We start from the raw sequence: 27361 nt of genomic DNA on the forward strand, positions 1-27361 counted from the left end.
CGACCCGTACGCCTATGGTCCGAAATATTTACAGCCAGCATAATACTTTACTGAAGATACACAAACTTATCAAACTAACCCGGTTTGACATGGAAGAGTTTTGAGATCGGATGAATAATGGAGGCCGTCGCTAAGGAACCAGAAACAGATGATCCTTTTGACGATCTTGTCGCACATCATTAAGCCACTCTCACCTCCAGGTGCATTATGATACAATTTTACAATTCCGATAAACTGTCCATTTTTATCGTTTGAATGTTTATTAGCAGAAAAAACAGAGCTTTCTCTGTCACAAGTGGATGTCATCACCCCGCACAATGACGCAGTTGCTGTTAATTAAGAGCGACGGAAACTTATTTGCTCTAAATATTTGGCCTACAAACATAACTGGCAGTCTACTGCTTTCAATTGGCGTTTGTCTTTTGTAGATTACAAGAAGCCTTAATTGAGAATGTGCGTCATTTATGAGAAGTTGTGTACACTGTCGGGTTTTCATAGTTGAGCGTTCTTTTGTTCCTATTTTGTGCAGCAAGCTCTCGGATGTCTGTGACGTTTATTTACCGAAGCTTTTTACTTAAACCATTAATCTGTTTGAATTTTATAGCCAAGCGGAGAAGACGAATTCTTGGGTTAAAAGGTTGGTACTGTTATGCCAAATGCTTTTAGCAGATTAGATAGTTGAATTGTGCCTTAAATAGCGTGGTATGTTTTGGAAGTTGAATATAAGTTCTACATCAATTTTGGTTAGCGTTTGAATTAAAGCCATTTAAATCAAGTATAAAAAAAACTGACAAAAGTAAACCTTTCATCTAAGTGCTCGGACAACGCTTCGGTTTAGAATTTGAAAGAAGGCCTGTTGAGAATAGCTCGGGGTTAAACAGCGCGTTCCGTCTACGTTAACTCGCGGGGTGTTTTAAGAAGGAAAGTTCAGTGTATTAAGGTCTTTCTTCTGAGATAGAACCTGCACTGAGAATTTTGACAAACTTTGCCAATTATTTGTTTTTCTTAAAGGAACTTAAATTTTGAAATAAAAATGGGAGTCCCCATACTCGTGGAAGAACAAAACAACCTTGTTAATAGCCTGGATAATATCATCATGATTATACTCACGATTGCTTGGCTAAATTCACGTTCTTTGCGACTGTTGTTTCTTAATCCACGCTGGGAATTGGCCATGTTTATTTTACAGAAAGAAAGCTATTTCTCAATTCAAAACAAGAAAAAATGACAGGTCACCATAGTCGTTTATATACAAGAAAATGTAAATATTCGAATGATGGCTCTTTTAACTTGGCCTGCCCCCGTTTTAAGGTATCACGAAAGGAAAATTGACGTTTTCATTCAAAGTGAAATTGTGTGCAAACCATCAATAATAAGCCCAATAAAGTATATATTTTCTGAAAGTTTATTGGATAAAGATTGTAATTTTGGATTTTGTTTTGGTCATATAGACCATAATAAGCAACGTCAGCATTTTGTTTGCAATTATGATGTTGCGCAACAATAGGTTTATTTGAGAACATATCTACGTGAGCGCCTAAACTTTTATATGGAATTTGATCTACATGTATTGGTCTAAGAAACGGTGTCACAGATTTTTATTTTTTTGCTTCATTATCTTTTTTATTAATTTTTAACCTCGAAGAAGCCCTAAAAACGGCATTGTAAAGTTTAAAAATTTATAAAAAGTTAATGGAGCAAGAAAAGAAAAATCTGAAAGAAACGAACTTAAAGTTGACCAAAAAGTTCTTCTCAGAGAGAAATAGACCTTGTCACGGTTTTAGACGCCATCTTGACGGGTAGGCAACGAGGTTAAACAGTAATTAGAATGTTTGTATGGGAATCCGACGGATAATATTTTTTTCCAAAATTAAATTCTGGACAACTTATAAATCGTAAAATTAAGATACTAGGCCAAAGTTTTTATTCACCTAATATGAAGGATTTGTAGCTGGGCTACAAAGCGTTCTGTTACGGTTTTAATTTTCCTTACGTTTTGTCTATTTTTTCCAGGGAACCGCATCAATTTGCGAAGAAAATATAGATAGACGATCAAATCAATAAGAAAAATGTTTGTATTTTCAGAACTGACTTGTTTTGCCATGGAGTCATTATTTGAGCGAATGTTGCTACTTTTTATCACAGTTGGGCTGTACACAGGTAAGGTAACATGTTCATCTTCACTAAATCTTTGATTGTCCACTTTTATTGACCAAACTGTTTTCGAATTCCTCTTTAGGAGAAAATTTTGCAATGATAACATGTTATATAGTCTGCGTAGTTGGCGGGATATGTGACTTTGTCGCTTATCCTCGTTAAAAGACCACGCCGAAATGAATCACACGCGCACGAAATCCAACCAGCTACGCTGGCTAGCATTTATGGTGTTTATAAAGCCCATATTTAATGTCCATATTCAGTTAGTTTGCAGTTCCTTGCGCTTTAAAGTAAACGTTCAAAAGAGTGAGAATGAGATAGAATCACTAGAATCTTCAGCATTGATGGAGGTGAGTCTTTCAGGAAGAAGATGAAGAGATCGGACACTGTTACAAGAGAATTTTCTGCGTTTCAGTCATTTCTGTAGTTCCAGTCAAAGAAGAAATTCATTTTGTCGTGTGTTTGGAAATTGTACACCTGTACATTTGCAGCGTTGTTCATTACCAACAGTTCATTAAGTAGACAAATATTTCGGTGCCTTATTCTGTTGAGTTTTCCGTTCATAATTAAATATTTCCTACACGAGTATTAATTTCCACGGAAGCTTGCCAGCTGAACGTTTTTTCGTTAATGAAGTTTTATTCTTTTTATTCAAGGGTTAATTTCGCCTTGCTCTTAGTTAGTTTGCTGAGAAAACCAATTCTAGAAATCTTAAGAAGTCAATTTTCTTTTTTAATTTCCTATGCTTGTATTAGCTTAATTTAAGATCGCGCTTTCTAATTTCAAAGTTTTGATTTGCAATCTAAGTTCTTTGATTCCATGGAAGATTACATCAGTGATAACATTGACAGTTTTAATTACAGCCTTGGAGCAATAAACATTTGTTGGAACCAAGTACTATCTGATCCTTGACGGTCGTAGTAAGATCCTTGAAGTTAGATCTCCAGGTACCAGGAATTCGTAACGAGATTCCGTTCTTGCAAGCCATGCGGTTGCTCTACCGAGCTACGATTGCCCCGTATTTCAGTGAAGTTTCAGAGCGTTCCCCGCTACAGTCCAAAAGTTTTCTGTTAGTCGACCAGAAACCCAGAGTTGAACGAAAAACCTATCGTAAGAACACACTGAATGCAACTTTACTTCTTGTCCTTCTTGTAATCAATAGGGATGTGTGCAGGAGAAAACGTGTCCGTCCATTTTCACGCGTCTGGTGTGATAGTGAACTACAACTTTACAAAAGATTTTTATATGAAAGACACGAAAGATTGTGAACCATGTCAAGATCTCGCTGCCAGTGTAACAACAGGGGTTCGTAATGTCATGTGTCGCCATTTTTAAATGACGGACTTAATCAGTAATATTTGGATAATATTTTACGCTTTTATTGGACATTGCAATTATATTTTACTTTATGTCTTCCTTTTTTTCTTTCCTGTGCTATTACTATTGTCCTTTTAGCTGAGAGGTTTTATTAAGCAGCTGAAATATTTTTAACACTCCAAAAATAAATACTCCACTCCACTTAACTTTGTCTGGACAGGATCCAGAATTTGGGGTAAGGTCGGGTTATGGGGTTATGTCATAGAAGAACTTGTTGACATTTTGAATGGAAGAACTTTTTATCTTTACATTGCAGTTTTGGCAAATGTTTGACTTTTTTGTTAAAGTCAACCTATTTAAAGATTCCTCCCTACTAAACAAGACATCTGAGGGCGTTTTCTTCAGGTACGAAAGAAGAAAATCACTGTACGCGTACTGCAAGATTAAGGCGGTTTATATTTTTGGCATATGTGGCGTGATAGCCAAAGGTAACAGAAATTAGGGTGAAACAAGAGTTGATTCCCTAGTAAAAATATTTCAGTACATTTTGTTTTTGAGATTTTGGCAGGAAAACTATACAAAGTAAGAAGGCAGTGAAAAATGCGAAAAGGCAAATAAAAAGGAAAGGAAAAATTAAAGAAGATAATGGCAGGCCATCTCTGTTTAATATTCCTTGTTTTATGCATCTTATTTACATGAAAAATAATTACTCCTCAGCACGTGCATTCAGTACTTTAACATAAGCCTTCTCCTTCGTTATATCTGTATCCTCCCTTATCTTCAGCGTAAAATACATGTGTCTTTTTACATTTGATTTTGTAGACCTCCGTCACTTGGCGGCGTGGCAATAAATGCAACGGAGAAAACACCTGATCAGCAAAGAGAAGAAATGTGAGACGTCAATGATTCTTTACCTTGTACTTTCCTCGTGCAGTTTTAAAGTAAGCCATAATAATAAAGTCCATTGATTTTTTTTTCTTTTCGGTTTCAGCGGAGTTTACTTCATCATGGTGATGCAATTGGATATGAATGTAACTGATCCGTTCAGGAATTTTCCCTTTCTAAAAGTTTTAATACTGAACACCGTTTGGGGATACCTAAGAACTGTCGTGGACTTTCAACTCCACCAGAATCCGGATGTTTTATTAAACAAAACTGCATTTAATTTCAAGGTGAGTATAAGTGTCTTCAATGTTAGTCAGTTTCGAGATTACGGGTAGCCCCACTAGATAGGAGGGCGTACAGAATTCGAGATTGGCAGAAACGGCGACACACAGTCCAAGTTTTAATGTCATAATTAATACTCATTACAGTGCGACGCGCCTTACCGTGGCCACCCAACCAATTTTTTCACAAGTGTCATCTTGTAATATTTTACATTTTCACTGCGTTTTGTTGATAAATATGATGAAAAAAATATCTATTTGATCGTATTCAACTTTGCAACGAGGCGTGTTCGTCAACAAATAATAATATTGAGAGAGCACACTTGTAAAGAAGTTTGTTGGGTGGCCACGGTAAGGCGCGTCGCACTGTAAAATATAAGAAAAAAGAAATTCACCTCAGCAAAAAAGACACTCTTAAGAACATGACTTCGAAATGTGAAAAGCCACAATACATAATTATTTACATCAATAGAAACCAAATAAAATAATGGCTGAGGGCTTCCACAGACTAGTTATTTATAGTTGTTGACAACTATTTGTTATCGAAAACTAAAGAAATGATTCTGTCCGAAGTAAGCTTTCCACACATTGAAGTGTTAGCTGTCGATAACTAAGTCAGGCCAGCGGGAGCTTTGGAACTAACATTCACCACGCATGCTCAAACCACTGACCACTGACAACGCATGTTGCGATAGTTGTCGACAACTAAGGCCAAACATTCCCACACACGAGGAAAACGGTCCAAAACGTAGTTTTCCTCGACAACAAAGCAGTTTCCTTTTTTGAAAAGGGAAACTGCCTAGCTGTCGATAACTAAAAATCTGGCGTCTAGTTGTCGTCAACTCGCCTCACCCACTACGTTTTTTAGTTGCCGACCACTAATTGACCTAATTGTATAGTCTGTGAAGACCCTTAACTTCTAACTTTTTTAAGGGCAATTCTGCTAGTACACTGAAGCTATCAATGGTGTGTTATAACTAGTTACACATGCACGAGGTTTAAAAGTATTCAATAACTAAAATTTCAACCAAAATATATTCAGGCGGGAAAAACCCTTGTTCACGGAAACTGCTGTCCCATAGCAGCCTCTTTTGAACCTTAATTTTGAGATTTGACTTTGGTGGACAATACATAAAGTGGCCTATTGTAATTCAATTGTGCTATTTACTGACCTTTCACTGACAGGGTTTTCTCCTTTTTTTTAGGAAATTCCCGAATCACAGGTGTCGGACTATCTTAAGCTTTTTGAGGCAGAAACCAGCAGGGAATAACAACAACAGCAACAACAATCAAAAGTCGCTTGCGGCTACATCCTTCAAGATCGGATTCTATTTGCTTGCTGTGGAACTGACCTTAACGATTTTGATAATAATTTAAGAGTATTCTCTCGCATTAAAGGGAGAAACCCAAACTACAAGACCGTTCATCATCCGATGATAATCGTCATCATCATCATCATTTTATTAGCCACTTTAAAATTAAGATTTTTACAGCAATAAATTTATGGTAGGGGAGGCCACCTTGGTTAACAATCAATATGTTAGGTAAGTAGTTTAGTTGTGGATGTGCGGCTAGGTCAATTCAGACTCATTTCATTAAAACTTCAATATTTTTTTCTTTAAAGTAGAAAAGCTAGTCGAACCAGTGATATTAGGAGAGAATTCTAAATCTTTGAACCCAGCTAAGTGTTGTAAACTACTTAAGATTAGTAGGACAATGATGTGGTCGATAACACTTGGCTATTCTTGTGTCATAACTGTGTACTTTACTACCTGTAGGAAACAAACTGAGAAACAACACAGGAAATAATTGGTTATGAACGATTTGCATATGGAAGTTTTCTAAATATAATTTCTTGGGCTCCCTTAGCTTCCCATAACAGATATTTCCAATTTCCAAAAACATTTAATTTCTTAATTCCAATTAAGCAAGAGCTGATGTAGCTTCCTCTTTGAATATGGTAATTTTAGTTTATTTTATAAGCTTTTTTGCCAAAACTGTTCTGCTAGAGGTCTCTTTATCATTTTTTAAACAAGTCACAACCATACTACGTAAATCACGTGACCTGACTCGTACTTTATCCTCATTTGTAAACGACTTACCTGCCCTGCTCAGTTAACGTTTTATGATCTTATCAACTAGTTTTTCTCTATTAGGAAGTATATATTTTGTCCATCACGAAGTATATATTCTGTATATTTGGAAGTAAATATTTATCCAGAACAAATAATCTAGAATTGCCAATGTGCATAACTTTTTTAGGGATAAGTTGAAACAGACAAATTTTCATTGATTTTTATGTCAAAAACGTGATCTGATTTACTTTGTTCAGAAAGTCCCTTTTAGCGTTTAGTTACGGTGCATGTTGGGTCGTAGAAAATGCTTTTAATTTCTTGGTCTGACGGTGATAGCGTTCTATAAAAACCATAATAGGAGAGACAACAACGGTGCGTTCTTTGCTAAAATGGCATTGACAATTTTTTTTTGTTTATAGTAAGTACCATGTTTCCTGATTATTAAAATGAAATTAAAAAGAAGCCGGAGACACGACGAAAGTAAAGTATAGTTCAGTCCACGTAAAAAGAATTGGCACCAAGTGTACACAATGATTTATGCAACATGTAATAACTTTTAACCCACAATGTAATAAACTTGTCAAACTCAAATGTGTAATCATGCTCTGCGGTGGCATTTTTTCGTGATAAATTAAAGCTATTATGAGAAGGAAAAATTATATGTCATTTAACGTCGAATACAGTCACGTACATAGAGACAAAACGGGTACCAAAGTTCATTTATCTTTCTTTTTTGGCAACATGATGTGAACAGCCTAGATTAAAAATACCGTGAATTATTTTCTTTGTCATAAATCTAAAACGGCTAGTATTACGTTAGGTGCCTTTTCATAGCTGTAGGAGTATGAGATTGAGTGCGAGTTACGACTTTCGCATTTCAATCCAGTTGAAAACCCAGAGCCCTCACTCCATCCTGTTGCTGACCAATTTCAATAAAATACTGGCACGGTACAAGCTTTAGAGTAATAATCGAAAGCGTAGTATATAGTTTTGAAAAGTTGTATTCCTAATCCCTTGCTCGTGCTCGCAGTCCGATCTATTTTTGGTTTGGTCTAATTTAATTGTGCACGTATTATAAAAAAAATTTAATTTTGCGTTTATGGAAATATTGGCGAAAGTGCATGTAATTACATCGAGGTAAAATACAATATCGCACAGACTGGAATGTAATTGATCAAACGGGTAATATCATTTCTGTTTTAGGCCACGAAATCGACATTATTGTGTCATTGCCGTTTAATATTTCCTGAATTAAATTACCAGCTACAATATTTATTATGCAAAAATGACATAATCAGTATTTTAATAACATCTATCATAGTATTGTCACCACCAACTTTACAAAGACATTAAACTTTACATTTTAATTTATTAGATTTTGCCCAAAAAATATATGACATGTTGCGATGGGAAGTCACAAAAAAATTCCTGATGTAATCATTTTCTTAATTACACATTTGTTTTAGTGTATTGGCAAGGTGCAGCCTTCAAACACGCATCTTTCGGTCACGTTTTTCACTCTCCTTTCGGTCAACCTCTCTCGCTGAGTCCTGTGGAAACAACTGCGAATGGTAAGCTTATTAGATCAAAGAAAAACTAGTATCGACAATTTTGCCACAGCCGTCAACAAAATTGATCTTAGAGTCAAATAAACCTTTAACTGACTCATGAAAGTTTCAAACGATAGGTTACACAAAAGAAGTGCTGACGACGATAAGTATCAGTGGTCAAAATCAGATAAAATTGAAAGGTTAGTAAAACTATATTACTGAAAATACTGGAACCAGTACTGCGATCGGTAGAAGACATTTACAGAAGGTTTTTAAGCCAATCTGTTTTTTCTTGTCTAAATTTTCGGTGACATCTGTTCACCTTCAGCAGAGTATAAAACTAAACTATATCTTGATTTCCAGTTAGTTAAAAGTTTTGATCGAATCGTACATGACTTACACATGGTCTGTGTCTGTCTATTCAGAAATTCCTTTTGGTTGTGATAGCTATAGCCTAGGAGACAGGGTGGGGCGCTCCATTGCTTAAAATGATAAGGCGTCTTATATAAATATGTGTGTTTGAACAGAGATTCTTTTCAAAAATTTTATTTTTAAAAAAGACTCGATTTTCTTACAGTTTGGTCTCGTATAAATTTAGCGTATTCTGAAGGGAGAAACCGTGTTCACTTGTTCAAGTGCCGAAATAGTGCCGTAAACATATCCCTCTTGTTCGGTTTTCTGATAACCAAGTCTTTTAGGACCCCTAAAACGAAAAAAAGATGTTTGCAGAAATATTATTTCCCTTGAAGCTTTCACGTTTACGCGCACGCAACATTTAATTTTGTCGCGGTAAAAAAAGGACTAAAACTAATAATTGTTTACTTTTCCTCCAGGCTATATTTATAAACTAGATGTTTCCTCGTCTGTGGGGGCCTTTAGGGTCTTTGAATAAACTCCCAGAAATTTTTTCGCGATATCATCCATGATGAACTTGTAGGTGTAAAAGCATAAATAATGAATATTTGTATTTCATTTTTTAGATTTAATTTTGACTTGAATCAGAAGTAATTAAAAGAATAAAGAATAAAGAATAAAGGCAAAATCATGAATCGGAAAACCTGACACAAACAGTAGCGTGACTTGACTCTCGTTCACGACCACGCAAGGCTGACGTCACAGTCGTATTTCACGCAAAGTCCATAATTTAAATATACATGCAAACGAGCATAAACAGAACGCAGCTAAAGTGTAAGATATGTAATGCAAACAATCACCAAATAGCTAGAACATACGTTTAACTGTTCAATCAGTGATAGTCCTTTCGGCCAATCAAAAGTTCACAACCTTCGCGGCATCAACAAGCACATGTTAGCACAGCTGTCATTGGTTGACGTAACTGCCAATCAAAATTGTTTGAAGACTCTCTCAAAAATGCAGTTTTCGCTACAAGGATATTTTCCTTTCATTATGTTGCTCGGTTATCAAGCCAACATTAAAGGATGGACTAAAAACGCGATTTTAACTTAAGGGCGTGTTTTAAAAAAGTTGAATCCTTCACGAACACGACATAACAGCAAATTACGTGGTTCGTTTGAATATTTCGTCTTGAAGAAATCCGTTCAATTTTATAAGGTAGGTGTCTTTAGTTTTTGCAGCTGCTTTACCTGAGGCTAAGGTAATATTTTACGTTTTCTTGCAACGTACAATTTTTTTTCTTTTAACCTGGTATCTTCTCACTTATATAGAACTTCTCCGGCATAAAAATTCGATCAAAGCCACGGTCTTTTTGACTGAGTATTTATTGCCTAATTGAAGGGGCGATTTCAGTCACGCAGAAAGAATTGAGATAGTTACACTGGAGTACCAAGTAAATTGTGTTCTAGTAGCTTCGACTGGCTGCTAAGCGTTAACAATGATTGACTCACACAAAATGACGGAATTATCCGTATTAAGACATTGGCATGAAAATTTTTTTCTTCTCCAAAAAGGGTACTTTTGTGGTGCCCGTGGGTCTGCTAATTTCGTCCGCAGTTCAGATAAACAAATAAAAAATAAATTTCATTGAAGACATTGAAGACAGTTAAAGTTTTGAATACTGCGATATTCCCACAAACTTAAGTAATTGCGATCAATCTAATACTGTTCGAATGCGATTTTGTACATGTGCTTCGAAGCCCCACGGCCGGTCATAAAAGTAAGTTTCCAAAACAAAACACTTTACATTTAATAACCATTACGATATGACGAGACTGCCAGTCTTCATGTAGCATAGTCTGACAAAATAGACAAGTTATTAACAGTATTTTCGCGGATAAAAATGCAGTAAAACAAATACTGTTCAATTGATTTTAGTTTCAAGCCAAACGATCTTGAATGAGAAAAAGACTTAATTTCTGCTTATTTCGTATTTTTATTCTTTCAAAGATCAAAATAACAAACAATTGCGACACCAAATATGCATTCAGTTTGTATAAGGCATTACTCTTGAAAGGAAGAATGATGCAATTTTTTGTAAAAAAAAAAAAAAAAAGTACTACTAAAATTAGTGTATTATCCGGCATGAAAATACGTCAGTCAGTTTAGAGATATTATTATTGTTACGTAAGAGATATTGTATTATATCATTGTTACGTTTATACTGGAAGAGAAAAGGCTCACTACGAATGGTGTCAAGTTAATCACGTAGGGAATTATCCTGTAAATATAAAGTAGCTGTGTTGTGTTTTCCTTAGTTTTCAAAAAAACTGCTTAAAGGTTTCATTCCGGCCATCGCTTCTGAGTATCGCATAATTGCCCGATGTATAAAATAGAATGGCTAAGCCCTAACTTACATAAGTGCAAAGGAAAGCAAGTGGTTTGGTGGTTGTAGACCCCGGTGCGAACGACGAGCTCTCGCGCTTCGCGCTCTGTGTGCTCAGCTTGTAGGCAAGTCTACAAGAAATGCTACTTTTTGATTTAAGTAATAACGGCCGTTAATCCGCAACGCTTTAGTACAGTGGGTTTATATATTTTTTTTATAAATCCTTTCTGACATAGATCTTATTAACAGTCTTAACAATCAATTATCAACCTTTGCTCGTGTCAGTGTGGATCGAGGGCAGCGAGTTACGTTCAGAAAAGGCAAAGTATCGATACACTCCTAGTACGGTCCCTAGCAAGCATGGTGTAATAACCGTTATTCCACGGCTTCATGATTGAAAGAGATCTGTAGAAACTTTATCCAGTCCAATGATATCGAATCAGCAATAAAGCATTGCAATTGACTGAGTTTTGTTTTTGGACCTCTCAGCTGTCTTAAGGATCAATTTTTATTTGCACGTGTATATAAGGCAAAATGGTCAATTTTTCTGTGACAAATATATATGTTGAGAAGCTGGCGTGTCAGCTTTTATGTGATAAAAATTGTCACATACGAAAAGTTACTTGTGTAGACCACTCGTCACACAAAATGTGACAAATATTGCGTCAGCATATCGCAATCCTCCACTCGGCACTGTGCGCGTATATCTCTTCTGTCCACGGTAATTTGGCGCGCTAAATTTTAAACTGCCGACAAATAACTGTTGTGTTATCAAAATCAAATATATTTCTCACATAAACATTTCTCGTGTAAACGCGGCTTTAGTCATGTAATAATAGAGATTGCCGACTGTAAAGTTTTTATTGCGAGTTCTAAAGTGGGAGTTTAAGCCTGGGTAAACTTAGCCTTTCTGTATTCTGTCATTGTTTTCATTTTTTTATATTTTATATAAATTAAAGTGTTTTATGAGTTTGGTGTCGGCATGTAACTGAATATTATTTTCTTTTTCCTGACGCCTCCTTCCTGACGGCAGGAGTTTCAACCATTTACTGTAGTACCTTCACCTATTTCCCTCGTACCTGGTGTCACATAAGGCTTCCATCCGCACGCCCCGGGGGGGGGGGGGGGTACTCCCATATGTGGCCTATATAGGTATGTGCCGCCCGATAGGGTATGGTTTTTGAGGTTCTCGTTCCTTAAATAGGGTATCATTTTTGCTCCTTTTGGCAATGTGTTCCCGCTGTGATCCTTAGATAGGGTACCTAAATTCTATAAGCTAAAATAAACGCCCAGCTAAACGAGAAAAAGATATCTGAAAACTGAATTTTCAGTTCAGGTATTAGAAAAGCGATTTTATAAAGATTTGTGTCTTGCCGTGCGCGGTTAGCCGTTATTTGGGTCGTCACGGAACGTTTCTCCTCCCCTTAAATAGGGTGTCATTTTTCGGTTTTGGGCCTTAAAAAAGGGTATCAATTTTCGCTTTCTTTATCCTTAAATAGGGTCAGCGTTTAAGAACCTTGGCGGCACACCCCTATCCGAAATTTATGGGAGTACCCCCCCGGGCCGCACGCAAACCACGTGTTTAATTTTATGTTTAATTTCCTGTATCGATCAATAACGGTTCCCACTATTTGCTCTTCAACTTCCTGTTTGTTAATTATTCCAGTGGAGTTTTAGCGATTAAAAAATCGCGGATAATTTTAGCATCAAATACTCTCCCACTTTTTTACTCTTCATTATTTCCTCCCCTGAGGCTTTTCTACACAGCCTTCCCACGCTAAGCCTTCCATTCTTCCTGATCCATTTCTACTCTAACTGTTCTTCCTGTCGCTGTATATTTTTACACTGAGGTACGTAGCAAAAAGGTAAACTGTTTTTACCGTGATTTTTTTCTGGTAACTTTATAACAGTGCGACACCAAAAACCAGAATATATTTTTGTTTTGTTTGATTGTGTCCCTACCTAAAAAACAAGAAGAAAGACGTATTCCTTTAAGGGAATGACTGCTTTTACAACAAAATGTTTAAATCTACATTTATCTATCTTTAATTAATAAGGGCGGACTAGTTTTTAGCTACCTTGCTACTGACAAATAATTTCTCATGATCATCGAACGTAAATGCTACAACAATACCAACTAGCACATTTAAATTCCTGTTTCCTTTCAAATACGAATAAGTGGCTTGGTGGCAAAGGTACTACTTTGTACACAACAGCCTATACATGTTTACATTGGAAAAAAGAACAAAAGTTCCAAATACTACGTGGCATTAATAAATAATAAAAGTGAAATAAAATTGGTAATAAAGTGCCAATTTTTTTTTTTTTTTAAACAGCAGACGTTTTGGGCAATAGCCCTTCTTCGGTGGTGGTAGTCCAATTTTGGCACTTTATTGGCAATTTCATTTCACTTTTATACATGTGTAGAGCTGCTTCGAGAAAGGTTGTCAGAAAAAAAAAGCACAAAAGTGCGCGCAACAAGACCGAAAGGTGGTATGGGTAGAAGAAGAGAGCTACCACTGTACGTGCTGAATATTAATGAGATATAAAACGATATGACAAACGAAAATTTGCACGTTTTCTTCTTCTTCAGACATGTGGAAATAAGGTACATTCAACACGCTGAATCTTAGAAGAATTTTCAAAATTTAAAGCCTTGCGAGAGTGAAAGAAAAGCTACAGAAAAGGCCTCCTGAGAGGAAAAACAAATTCTTCACGTGCAAAAATACAAACTTTACATTTCTTCTAGGGCAATAAGCAAAATTCCAGTGAATGCCAAGACAACCATTCAGTCTTGTCGTGTAGGCTTAAAAGCTTTCATCCGACAACTTTAACTCAAATAGCTGTATATGAAAAACCAATCAAGACGTCGCCACGTGCGTTTTCCCGCGCTTTAATTTGGCGTCAAAATCGTGAATTTGCTTCGACTTCTTTCTGGCCCATTGTGTCTCTTATGTTCACTGTGGATGACTCAAGCGCTCTACACTCTATTGAAAACCGTTCTTACAACAATTAAAAGCGACCAGGATCTATTTTTTCGTTACAAAATCAATAATATATAGATTATGTCTTATAATCCCACCAAATTCTCCAAACTTGCATTGAGCAAAATGTATGGCAGGCAGTAAGAACTTGAAATACTTTGAGTTGACACTAGACGAATATTTGACTGAGGAGGTTTATATTTTGTACGTGACTGTTGTATCTAACCACTTATTTTTAATTAGTTTGAATTTAAGTTCTTGACGGTCTAAAACATCTAATTGTCATTTCTTTCATAGCTATGTCATCAACAATGAATGTAGTTCCACTAAAATTTGTTGCACCAAGGTCAACTTTTCCACAACTTTCTTTCGTATTAAAATCTAACATTCTCTTGTTGTTGGAGTGTACTTACTATATCCGTTGCCGCTTTTCGTTGAAAAAGACAAATATCAAAATCTGTTTTTCCAATACCCTTTGAATCGATATCCAAAAACCGTTGTACTGGATAAAATTATACTCGTCGCCGTGCCATTTTGTAGCTTTGTACATTATAACAATGTGTGTTTTGGCCTTTGTTGTGGTAATAGCGGCGACCTAATGTTATTAACATATCTACTTGATCGAAAAGAGGAGGGCACGTTCTTGGTTCAATACATGGTTTGATACATGTTTCGCAGTAAGTGTGTCACATTTGATCAGGCGTCACCCATGGCAACACGTTTAAATGTAAATAAATTATGAAACGTTCTCATGTGTTGCGACTCGAGTTAAGAATTAGCATACAAGTTGCAACGATTTCACACCTAAAGTTCAAACGCTCCTATAACGAGATGTAAGTTGGAGAGAATAAAAGGTGCGAAGCTTTGTTAGATGTTCTGCCAAGTCGTCAACTTCCTCGTTAGAACAGAATAAACGGGGAATTTCATTCGACATTTTATGTCTGTTTAGTGACAGGATGTCGGGTTATGTGTACTAAACAGTTATTGACGAATACCATTTGTATGTTTTTTGAATGACAGTTGAAAATTTTCAATTTACGTAAGACAGGTGAACAAAGAAATGGACAGATGTCAATTACTATGTGTCGTTCCCTCTTCCATTTAAGGCCAGTATCTCTAATCGTTCCAATTTACTTTCAAATTGCCTCTTCCATCTAAAAATCGGCCTTTTTTGGCAACTGAGGGATTTTACCAAAACAAAAAGCTCACTCTAAAACGTTTTCATATTTACGTTAATATTCAAGCGGACCAAACGAACTCTTGGGTTGAAAGGTAATATCTGTTTTTATATTGTAATCATTTTTATTATTCATTTAAATCAGATATATTATGCTTTTCGTAGTGTGGAAAAGCCAGTCTTAAAAGTCAAGCTTATTTTAACATAGAACAATTTTTCGCGAAGTTAGATGAGGTATCAAAAGACTTACCGTCCCATTTAAGTTTTCAATTCAAGGGTTTGAAATTCAAAAATATAATGTGCACTCAAGGCTTAGCGTAAGCGGACGATTTATATTTACATAGAAAAAATTGTGAATTAATACCTTCCGTTACCAATTACCTTTTCGCAGGAAGCCAAGGACAGCATTTCGAGGGGAAAGTTGTTCACTGACATAAGAAGTCCTATATGCCCACTTAAATCGTGCCTACACATTTCTATTTCGTTGGGATTTTTCCCCTGCAAGCCAATTACAATACATGTGGTAGCGAAAAGTTTCTAGTCAATCGATAAACGCAAGAAAAAACGCGCGACTATATACTAATAGGTCCGGTTCTGTTTTGAGTTTTAATCTCGAATGTTTGAACTATATTGACATGTGATATTTATGCCCATTGCAAGCTACATTGGAACAAAATAAGATCACATTAGAATTATATAAGAGGACATTATAAGGGTCAATCCCATGAAGCGTCCAAGGTTTCATCAATTAAACAAATAACGAAATCACGTCACTTATAATTCATTTGACTTTCCTTTCTCGTTTTGGTTCATTTTAAATAATGCAAACAAAGGAATTAAATTTTACCCTAGGACTCACAGAGTCCATTATTTTTTTTTTTACCTTAGTACATATTCAGCAAAGTTATTTTGATTCATTTTTAAGCGATCTCGGCCACATATTTATGGTAGAATCAAAACCAAAACTCGATATTATCGTTTTCTTTTGCGTAAGACGAATTCGCTAAGCTGAGTTTCAAGGGTAAATAATAAAAAGATAAGTTTTATCAGTCCTGGAGATTTTATTCTGTTTTAAATGAGAAGTCAAAATTGTAGATACTAACTATCCTTTTACTGAGCTAAGTATACAAATAGCAGACAGAGGCTTCGAAGTTGTACGTGTAAACGTAGGATGGTGATATACTCAACATCCATGAACGGTGATAAATGATCATCGCAGGAAATTTCCAATTTGAGCTATTGGAATAAAGAAGCCTGAAAAAAATCAATACTCGTTGAAGCCCTGAATTTTTCTCAGTTCTTTATTCCAATTGCTCAAATTGGAAATTCACTGCGATGATCATTTATCAGTTTCATATATACATCCGCATGCAGTTCATATATGAATCATTTCATATACATTACATCATACTCAACATCCGCTTTAAATTTCTGTGTTTTCAGAATCAACTACATGCTCCAATGGAGCCATTATACCAGCGACTGACAATTCTTGTCCTCATTGGAGTGCTCACAGGTAAGCTATTATGTCTGACTCGGTACATATTTCACTCGCTGTGAGAGGAAATAAATTAGAACTACCTTATTCTCATTAAATTTCACGAAACATCAAGAGCCATATTTCGCGAGTATTTAATATTGCGATTTTGAAAGGAAGGTCGAATTGGAGTGTATTAAATTTCATGATTTTTTTATTCTTCAACAAGTAGCTTTCACCTCAGAACTGTAATAACGATCGTCTCGAGAATTAATGTGAGAATAAGGTAGTCTAATGATTAGCCCTCTTTGTACATTAGTTACCGCTCCTTGCAATTTGTCTTGCAAAAAATAAAATGCGGGACAGTTAGCGCAAAAATTGACCTTATTCTAACATGAAAATCAACAGTTTCATGCATTGCAACAAGCGCGACGACGTTGCCAGTAAGCTGTATAACCAAGTTTTAACGTTCGTGCTGATAAGCACAGCAACACTGTCACGACTATTTTCAGCATTGCACGTGGTTCAAACACTTCGAACAAGTTGCCACCGTAACAGAACAGCACATATTGCTTTTAGCCGTTACGAGACTAATTGCACGAATTGACTTGCTAAATACGATATTGTTCGCGTTATTAAACAAGTTCTGACAGCCTTTTTGGTGATTTTATATTACGATTTTTATGTGAAAGTAAATACGTATACTTTATTATTAGGGCCTGTTTACATGATTCCGGAATGACTTTCATTCCGGAACGAGTTCATTCCATCCCCATACATTTCTCTGTATCTGTTTACATGATACCGAGACGAAAGTCAAGTCATTCCGGAATGAGTTCATTCCGGTTTTCATTCCGGAATGAAAGTTTCGTTCTGGGATGACATTTCATTCTGGTATCATGTAAACACAGAACGAATTTCGTTCCGAGATGAACTCGCAACTTGTTCAACCGCATACGGACTCCACAGTTTGAATTCAGAGCGAAAAAACGTAATAGCATTTACTGTTTAGCCCAAAGAAGCAGCTCTATGGTCAAATTACTCGTCAAAACTGCAGATACGGCCATTAATGGGCACAAAAACATGTTTGCGCGAAACATGCGCCATCTTGTTTTGATCTCGCGCGAAACATGCGCCACCTTGTTTTGATCTCGCGCGGAAATCGTGCACGTGAAAATGCCTTTGGTTGAACCGGTCGACTCGGTCATGTAAATGCAGAACGAATTTCATTCCGGAACGAAACTCGTTCCGGAATGAAAGTCATTCCGGAATCATGTAAACAGGCCCTTTAGTTCCACCACCAATACCGCGTTTTTTAAAGTTCGAGTTCGCCGTTTTACAACACTCATCCACAGAATGATAATGCAATAACATTACAGCCATGCCAAAACAATATATAGGGGAGTGATTGATCAAAAATTCCTGCTTAGACGCCAAGAGTAAGAGCAGCTGGTTCAATAGTAGTAAACACATTTTTTGTCTTTGAGCTGTGACATATTTTCTCAATGTTTGTAATGTCGCTTTTTTTCTCTTGAGTAAAGAAAGGTTTTTTGGATCAAATGGCTGGAACTTAGAAAACCAGTCAAGAGTAAAACACAAAAACTGTCATACTGAATTAGAAAAGCAGCTGGGTAAAGTTATGAAGCCCTATCACAATTTGGATTGAGCGCGTAGAAAATAGTTTTCAATAAAAGGTCTGCAGAAAGTGACTTTTCGATCAGGCCTTACAGTAGAGGGTGCTGGGGGCGTATATAATAGAGAAAGAGGGCTTTAAATATTTTAGGATTGTTTGATAACATATATTTACAAAATAGCAACAATAATGAGCAAATTTGGTAGATGAATAATACGTTTAAAACCCAAGTAAAAATATGAAAAACTGTACACTAAACGTTTTCGATCAGTGAGATCATCATATAATTGATTCAGAAAAAAAAAATAAATTAAACTATTTACCAAATATAAAGTTTGCCTTCAGGTCCTTTAGTAATATATACGTAGACACTTTGCCGCGCACTGCAATAACCAGAAGCATTGACATGACTTTAACAAGTCTAATATCAACTTTATGTTCTACAATAGGGTTATGTACTGGGGATGACGTGTCAGTCCATTATTACGCATCTGGTGTGATTGTGAACCACAACTTTACAAAAGAGTTTTATACGAAAGACATGAAAGATTGCGAACCATGTCAAAATCTCGCTAACGATGTCAGAACAGGGGTAAGTATTAATTGTTAAGTATCACCCCTTCGCCTTACTGAAGAGAATTGCTGACCAAAAAAATTCTTCTTTACACTGCAGTTATGGAAAATGTTTGACTTTTTTGTTCAAGTCAACCTATTCAAGAGACAACATACTGTATTGCTAAACAAGACAGATGAGGGCATTTTTTTCAGGTAAAGAAAAAATGAATTTACATTCGGCGGAACTAAACTGTAAGTGGCAGTGACAGGGAATGTAAATAATTTCTTATTGGTATGAAACTGATCCACGTGAGCCGTTATGGCGTTCATTGACTCTATTGTTGTAACGTATATAAGGTTTGATGGTTGTAATGTATTCATCTCAGTCGAACTTTTTAATTTTTACTTTATATAGTCTTGTTGTCTTTGTACTTTACCTTTAACCCCCAAAGGTTTGTGCGCCTGCATTTGGTTGGGGAGTACGTTCCCATTTTTCCCACTGGGTTTTTGGGTTTTCATACCATGCGGCGCATAGGCTTAAAGTCCGAAAGGTGTTTTAGCTATATTTGTTTGAAAAATGTACTTGATGATGACGGCATTTAATACTCGGGCTCATAGTTCGAGCTGCACACCCACCTTGCATGTGTTAGTCGTGAATATAAATAAGAAAACACTAGATTTGTGCTTTCAAGAGTCTTGTAGCCAGTCCGTTGCCGCATAGGCCACTAGTCTGTGCAACAGGAGTTTCATTTTTTTCTAGAACAGAGGGTATTTAAACAGAACTCTCGACCACCGGTCAAGAGACATGGGAAATAAGGCTCCGAGTTCAAGATACTAAGCTTGGAATTGTCTAAATGTTACAAAAACCCTTTAGTCCTCATTGTTCATTGTTGCTCCATTGTCTGTTCTTTGGCACGAATGAGCACAGCCAGTAATAGAAACTGTCTCGAAAACTGTCGTAAAAGGACTTAAAGGAATTAACGATTCTCTTTGAAATGAAAAAAAACAAATAAAATGAATCAAGTACTGAATGTTCTTTTGATTTCAAGACTTGTCTTATTAGACAAATAGCAACCTGTGTTTTTTTGATAATTTGTCTTAATTATAATTTAATTCTGCAGACCTCCGTCACTTGGTGGGCAGGACATAAACGCCACAGAGAAAACAGAAATTCCACCTGATCAGCAAAAAGAAGAAAAGTAAGACATTACATAAAATTATACAATTTTCTATAGCAATTAAAAATAAGGCCACAAAAGTGATCTCCATTTGTTGATTTTGTTTAAATTTCAGAGGTGTTTACTTCATCATGGTGATGCGATTGGATCTGAATGTAACTGACCCGTCCAGGAATCTGCACGATCTGAAAAAGGTTTTAGGGAACACGGTTTGGGGATACCTCAGAACTGTCGTGCACTTTCAAATCCCAAAACCGAAACCGAAAGTTCTATTGAACGAAACTGCATTTGTTTTCAAGGTGATCATAAACTTCTTTATTGTTCATTCAGTTTCTAGAATACGGAAAAACCTAACTGAGAAAGGGTAGGCAGGAGCCCCTAGGGTGTGGCACAGTCTGTGTTTAACTCCAGTCAGTGACCCATCAGGTTGCTACTTACCTCCCGTTTCAGTAGCGCAAAAAAAACTAGGAGCATTTCTAATTTCCCTAAATAGAAAGCTAGTCCACCGTATGTTATTAATGATAATAATAATAATTATAATAATTATAATAATAATAATTAACAATATTGGCTCTTCTATGCAAATTAAAAACTAAGATATGAGACTAAGATATAAAATAAACTTTGATAAAAAGTTATGATATAATTTACAATAATTTTGCTAAAACTGTTTAAAATCTAAAAGTTAAGCTATAATTAAAATATCTCAGGGTGGAGAGAGGCACCATGAGAGTAAAGTGCCCTGCACTAAGAACATGACACAACTGACCCCGGCCAGGGCTCGAACCCTCAATTCGGAGTTTACCAGGTTAACCATTAGGATACCAGGCCCCCACAAATAAGGGTACAGAATTATAAAAATATCAGCTTTCAAAAACTGGAAGAACCTTAGGCCTGTTTTTTATAATTTTAAATTGCGTAATTGTCGATTTTTACGGGAAACACTGTGGTCTAGTGATTAATGCATTGAATTTAGGATAACGAGGTTGGGTTTCAGAACCTTCCTGAAAGCCTTGTATTGTTGGATACGTAAGACACCTAATTAGTCTGTGTTTGGGCCAAGTGGCCTATCAGGCCGGAGCTTATCCCGGTTCCGTAGCATGGAGCGTCTAGGAGTATTTCTATTTCTCCCTGGATGGGTTGCTAGTCCATTGTAGGGTAACCCGTCAGCACTGAACTCGCCGGTACCCATTTATACACCTAGGTGGAGAGGCACTATGAGAGAAAACCGTCTTGCCCAAGAACACAACGCAGTGCCACTCGATCCGGAGTCTAGCGCACTAACTTTAAGGCCCCCGCGCCTCCCATACTGATGAGAACTAGCGTAATATTGCAGTACCGTCCGCAAGAAACCTGGTTGTTACCTCCATCCCGATGGGGGGGGGGGGGGGAAGATACTTCATATTTCTTCAGCGCTGATGAGCTACTAAGTTCAATGGACTAAACCAAACGTTCATTTCAACTTTTGATTTTTCTGGGATTTAAACGCACTTCAAATAAAGTGGATATAAAAATAATTTTCTCAATTAAATTTGTCGATTTGACTTTCTACCAACAAAACGTGTTTTTTTTTCGTTCTTTAAGGAAATTCCTGAATCAGGGGTCACCGACTATCTAAAGCTTTTGAAGAGAAAGCATGGTTTTACATCTAAAACCATTCTACGAAAACACGAGGACATCCCGGAAAACCATCAGAACGCGCTGACAGTCATATCATATGTTGGATGCGCATTCTCTGCTGTGGGGCTGACTTTAACCATTTTGACGATTGTCCTTTCAAGGTAATTCAACTATAGTACGTATAGTACTAAGCTGTTTATTCAGTTGAAATAGCTGCGTATAGTGCTATTTTTTCAGTAACAAGCATACTTAGGGCGCTTTTCATTAGTCAGAACTAGCTGGCCAGACCGGTATATTCGATGTTAGGGACAGACCATTATTTTCTTGGAGGGGGGGGGGATGAAAAGTTTTCCTCTGCAAACTTTTTTTTAGTTTATGCACCTCTGCAAACATTTTTTTCGAAATTCTAACTAATTTTTGTTATACATATCGTGTTTGCAAACAATTTATTTTGTCTTTCTAGGCCTTGCAAACAATTTTTTTCAATATTTTTCATCCCCCCCCCCCCCCCCCTCCAAAAAAATAATGGTCCGTCCCTTAGTCAGATTTGTCCTGTTAAATCAGTCAATACATATATATATGTGGGACGATTAAATGCAGAGGGCCACACAACGTTAGGAAGACTATGGCACAATTGTTGTCGGATCTCACGTAGCTTGGAGATGCATGTACTAGAACTCACTCGAGGTGTATAAAAAAGTAATTTTAAATGCACGGCTAGTACGACGACACTTGTGTTGGACAATTTATTTGGCCGATATTTCGACTAGTCAACTAGTCTTCTACAGGGCCAGAGCTGGAGTGAGATAAAACTTAACGGCTCCTAAAATTTAAATTAAAGTATATAAGTGGATAATACGTAACACGATAGCCATATAAGGAAAAAGCATAAAATACAGCGTCGAGGGTGTAATATATACGTATAAAGAAAATACACGCACTAATAATATATAAAAGATGAAAAAAATATAAAAAATAAAAATAAAAAATAATAATAAAAAATAATAATAAACTAAAGCTAACTTTCATATAACGATCTAAAGATATAACATATCACTGTTCAGAGCGTCTATTGAGGCCATTAGGTTCAAGTTCATATATATATGATACACTGTGTGGTGAATTTGTGCAAAACATCTCGTGGAAAACCGATGGAAAAAGCCCATTTCACATACAAAACCACCGGGCCGGCCGCCTAGTTCTGACTTATGGAAAGCGACTTTTGTTTATACATAAGCCCTCTACATACATTGCTGGCGCGCCTATAAAAGCGTGCCTATATGATTATGGGTTGAATAGTCCAGTCTTCTGCGAGCATTTCTTGCCTGTCATTTTGAGTGAAATTGTCTAGTTCTGTACATGCATTACACATTATTACCAATTCACATGGGGTCGAAGAATACGAACTGTCTTTTGTTGTATTTCCGTTTCATTACCTAGCTTAAAACGTCTGTTCTACTATCTGACTGCCCTACGTTTAGTTTTGAAAATATGATAGTACACAAAGACAAGTTATTGGTTACTTTGAAATTCTAAATACTATTCATACACGTTGATGAGCAGTTTCACTAGATATACTAGAGGCTAAGAAACAGCCGAGGCACTGATGACAGGTAAATTCATGTCGCCGGCGCGAAGGGCGGGAAGACGTGTGCGAGAGAGTTAAGATTTGCTTTGATTTTTAAAGTGGCGCAATTTTTTTTAGAACTAATCACTAAGGAAGCAATGCAAAACCAAAGCAAATGCGAATACTTTCGCTCTGTACCAAACTTGTTAACCACTTGATTCTTCCTGAAACAGGAAACTTCGCCGTCTTCGCCAAAATCAGCTTCTAGTCTATTTGTGTATATCACTGCTGGCCGCCATCTTGTTATTCACATTTGGCATCAATGGTATAACCGACTCGGATTCACTGGACCTGTGCAAAGCTATGGCTGCCTTTCTTCATTATTTCCTGCTCTCGTCTATCGTGTGGATGAGCATTGAGGCGTACAACCTGTATCAAGACCTGGTCAAAGTGTTTGATACGACACTTATTTCCCAGAACGAGTTCATGTGCCGGGCTGGAGTAGTCGGCTGGAGTAAGTCTTTAAACTGAATTTAATAAGTCTTGAACTTCGCGTTTCGGTTATCGATTAATTTAATACAGCATTCATACTTTAAAGAATGGTCTACAAATCTACATCTATACAGTTTCTTCTCTTAATGCTTCATGATCAGAAAAAGTTCTCAACAAGTCGTAAAATTTTGTAATAGAAAAAGCACAAAGAGGCTGAAACCTCAAGGGGAATGGTAAGGGGGAGGGTACGAGATGCGAAAGGTACAGGCCCCAATCCTCCAACCCTCTTCCCACCTCCCCCTCCCCCTCCCCCCAATGTCATTTGACTTCAGTTACCTCTGTGGTTTGTCGTTTGTTGTTTTACTATAGTTTGTATTTGTTGTTCGTGTTTTTATTGTTGTTTTGTTGTTGTTGTTGTGACTAAGGTTAATCTAATTAGCTTTTGATGGGTTATAAGAACAGCCTTACTCATTAGTTTTCTAGGATTTTCACTTTTTACATTTTTACATTTGTTTACTTACAGTTATCCCAGCTGTGATTGTCGTCATAACTGTTCTGGCAGAACCTGATTCTTACGGCTTCCACGTCACGGACAAAAACAACGAAACACTGTAAGTACAGACTTAGCCTTTAATTAGACCTTGGTAACTTGCAGTTGTTAACAACTGAAATAACAAATTAGGCTATATTGATTTACATGCATTTTAAGAGAAAATCAGGAGCTCTTGTTAACTGAAAGAATTACAATCTTGGACACCTCTTTTCAATTTTGCTAAGCATATGCGTTTGAACAATCAAGGGGCTCGATAACAATGAAAAGCAATGGCGCGGGATTTTTCCGAAGAGCGAAGTGTTTCAAGATTGGTGTCCAGTAGCCAAGAACCACTAAAAATAAACTTGACGCTTCCGAAGCCTTTTGAAATCGTTTGTAAAGAAGCTTTTGTCATTTTCAAATGTAACTTTAAAACAGCAGAATCCTAATTATAATCACTTACATTGACATTAAGACAAATCATGCCTTGAAAACAATTGCCTAACATAAATGACGCCGTGGTTTCTTTCTCGTTTCCAGGTGCTGGATGGACGCTGACGCTTTCTACGGGGCGTTCCTCGCTCCAGTCCTCCTCCTCATGGTGGTCAACGTCTTCATCTTCATTGCCGTGATGAAAGAAATCTACAACATTCCGCACATGTCTGAGAAAACCAATCGGCTATCACACTTCAGAGCGACTGTGTCAGTGTTTTTCCTGCTTGGTCTCAACTGGTTATTCGCTGGTTTAGCCTCGACTGTCGGAACGCTGGTTTTTCATTACCTCTTCACGATTACTTGCTCATTTCAAGGTCTTCTCATTTTCGTGCTGCACGGAATTATCAAGAAGGATTTTCAAGAAGCTTGGCGCATGCTCACAACGAAAAACCGCGTCATGGAAATGATCCGCACCACCAGCCTGGGCACTAAAGCCATGAGTATCTCGTCCCAGAATTCCTCGCTTGGGATACAGGGACGTGATAATCCAATCTCGTTGAGCGGCTCGGCAGGAGGGGATTCTGGGATTGAGATCCAAGTAGGCTCAAACCTGTCGACGTATTAAGAATTTCGAGAACACTTTCAGAGCAGTGCTCAGATTATGAACTGAAATTTGACTGATGTGATATATTCACAATTTACTTCAAGAGGCCATGTGTCACGTATAGTTCAGTTAAGACGATTTGTTCTTCTATACTTTTTTTTATATGTGTTTAATGAAAGCGTATCCTAACTATAGAGTATTAAGATTGTAGAAAAACTGATCAAGACTTTAAACGACGTATTTGTCAAAATGACAAGACTAGGACAAGTTTAAACCTTGTCTTTAAATAACGGTAGACACTTTAATTTAAACAAAGACGCGTTCACGTCCTCACATTCCAAGACATAGTCTCTTTATAAATTTTGTTTAAGATGAACAGAGAATTCTCCCTATCAATACGATAGCATGGTTTCCAACATTTACATTTTGGTTTTCACTGCCTGAATTGTGTTAAAGAAAGTATAACCCAGATTGGAAGATCTGGTTTGCAATTAATCCCAACTGACTGGTTAATCTACTTTGGATTTGGTCTTACATCGGTTTTCCTGTAACCTGGTTTTGGAAAGTTGTAAATACTTTTATTCAGAGTTCAACAACCTTGTGCGATTGTCGGTCGTACTGTTCAACCAATGGCGTTTGTATACCAGGAACGAGAGAGAGCCAAACTTAGGTTTGTGCACTTTTCCTACTTAAAATTCCTTAATCGAATTTGTTCTATGTGAATAGCAGATGACAGTATTGCTAATGACAAATCTGTGGCCCTTGGATTCCCGATTGATTTGGAGTTAAGAAAAGTAGAGGAAAGAAAACGGGGAATCCAGAGAAAAGCCCTCGGAGCAAGGACAAGAACAACAACACTCTCTACCCAGACAGGTCGCCAGGTTCGGAGTTTAAATTGGACTACGTTGAGAGAGCGAGCGCGATCTCCCAGCCATCTTTGCACTTGCCGCAAATGAATTGTCTCCTGTGTCTTACACTCGCTCGAAAACCAATACACTGTAACTATGGTTATAAAAATAGATACTTACATTTAGTTTTGTAGAAAAATAACCCTTCTGTAACTCAGACGGATTAAAATGATATAGACATCCAAGATTATCCCAGGTTTAGCCAGGACTTAGCTAGAATGGACAATCATGAATCACCCAGAATTAAAGATTAATTCATAGTTTTAGTATTACTTGTCAATACTAGTTAATATAAGTCAGCTTTATGTACAATATATAATTCTAACTAAGACATAAAAGATTTATTTAAACAATTACTTAATTGAAAGACGAGCATACGTTAACCAGTATTGGACGTTATGTCTCGTCTACCTTCTTGAACTTTCAAAAATTATGTATACGTATTTTAGACCTTTTAGGGATTTAGAGCGCGTCTCAAAGGCGTGCCTATACCGTCTGTGACGATAGTTTTATGAGTTAAAAGTTTATTTTAAGCAAAAGAGTTGCGCCTCAAGCAACAATAAGTTATTTGTTGCGAGAATATTATTCACGTTAATTCAGCAATTTGCACACTATGCGTACCTATAACTCGATGCGTAAAAGATATTTATTTTGATTTTGCTTGAGCGAGCCTGTAATGAGTAGTTTGATGCTGGTCATGCCAAAACGCTCACTTATTTAACAATGATTTTCTTACTTTCTAATTATTGTTATTAGAGAATATTTATTAAAAGAAAAAAATGATTCTCTGCATTCTGTGAATTGTTTTATGGTCACGTGCTAAAATTATGTCACTCTGTATATATATTATCATAATTAAATGCTAGCTAATTTCCTGTTTCTTTGATTGTCATAATAAACTATCAAAAAGAAGTAACTGATCTATTGAGTTTAACCATTGGTTTCTGGTACAACTCGAAGTCGATATGGAACTGACCAAGAAACCAAGAGATTTTCTCATCGTTCAGTTACACATTCAGTAGGCAAATCAATTTGTTTATGTTCATTAAAAAATCATTTAAATCATTTAGACCTTATAGCTTCCGGCGTCAACAAAACAGCATGATATCAACTTGTTATCTACTTTCGACAGCTCGTTCTCGATTTATGAGATGTGATTGGTCCGTGCAAGGAACCAAAGACAATACCAATACG

At 36.7% G+C, this 27361-nt stretch overlaps 1 protein-coding gene and 1 pseudogene across 4 annotated transcripts; both read left to right on the forward strand.

Moving 5' to 3' along the window:
- The first annotated feature begins 1723 nt into the window (after window positions 1-1723).
- Window positions 1724-7306, forward strand: LOC144657617 (uncharacterized; annotated as a pseudogene). Its single transcript, XR_013571583.1, has 6 exons — window positions 1724-2160; window positions 3320-3462; window positions 3791-3879; window positions 4297-4365; window positions 4466-4646; window positions 5846-7306. The product of XR_013571583.1 is annotated as an uncharacterized LOC144657617 (transcript).
- Window positions 7307-8439: 1133 nt separating this feature from the next.
- LOC144657585 (uncharacterized) lies at window positions 8440-26165 on the forward strand. 3 transcript variants are annotated; one of them, XM_078517937.1, is made up of 10 exons: window positions 8440-8465; window positions 16610-16682; window positions 18726-18868; window positions 18950-19044; window positions 19953-20030; window positions 20125-20308; window positions 21594-21790; window positions 23430-23710; window positions 24212-24299; window positions 24761-26165. In XM_078517937.1, the coding sequence occupies exons 2-10, from the start codon at window positions 16628-16630 to the stop codon at window positions 25278-25280; spliced, it is 1641 nt and encodes a 546-aa protein (XP_078374063.1). In that variant the 5' UTR covers window positions 8440-8465; window positions 16610-16627; the 3' UTR covers window positions 25281-26165. The 3 variants fall into 3 exon arrangements, with proteins under 3 accessions (XP_078374063.1, XP_078374061.1, XP_078374062.1); XM_078517935.1 differs by lacking the exon at window positions 8440-8465 and adding an exon at window positions 9681-9837; XM_078517936.1 differs by lacking the exon at window positions 8440-8465 and adding an exon at window positions 14771-15261.
- Window positions 26166-27361: the final 1196 nt, after the last annotated feature.

The sequence above is a fragment of the Oculina patagonica genome, chromosome 6 (assembly GCF_052425735.1).
Source record: "Oculina patagonica isolate OP01 chromosome 6, crgOcupat, whole genome shotgun sequence".
Lineage (NCBI taxonomy): Eukaryota > Metazoa > Cnidaria > Anthozoa > Scleractinia > Oculinidae > Oculina > Oculina patagonica.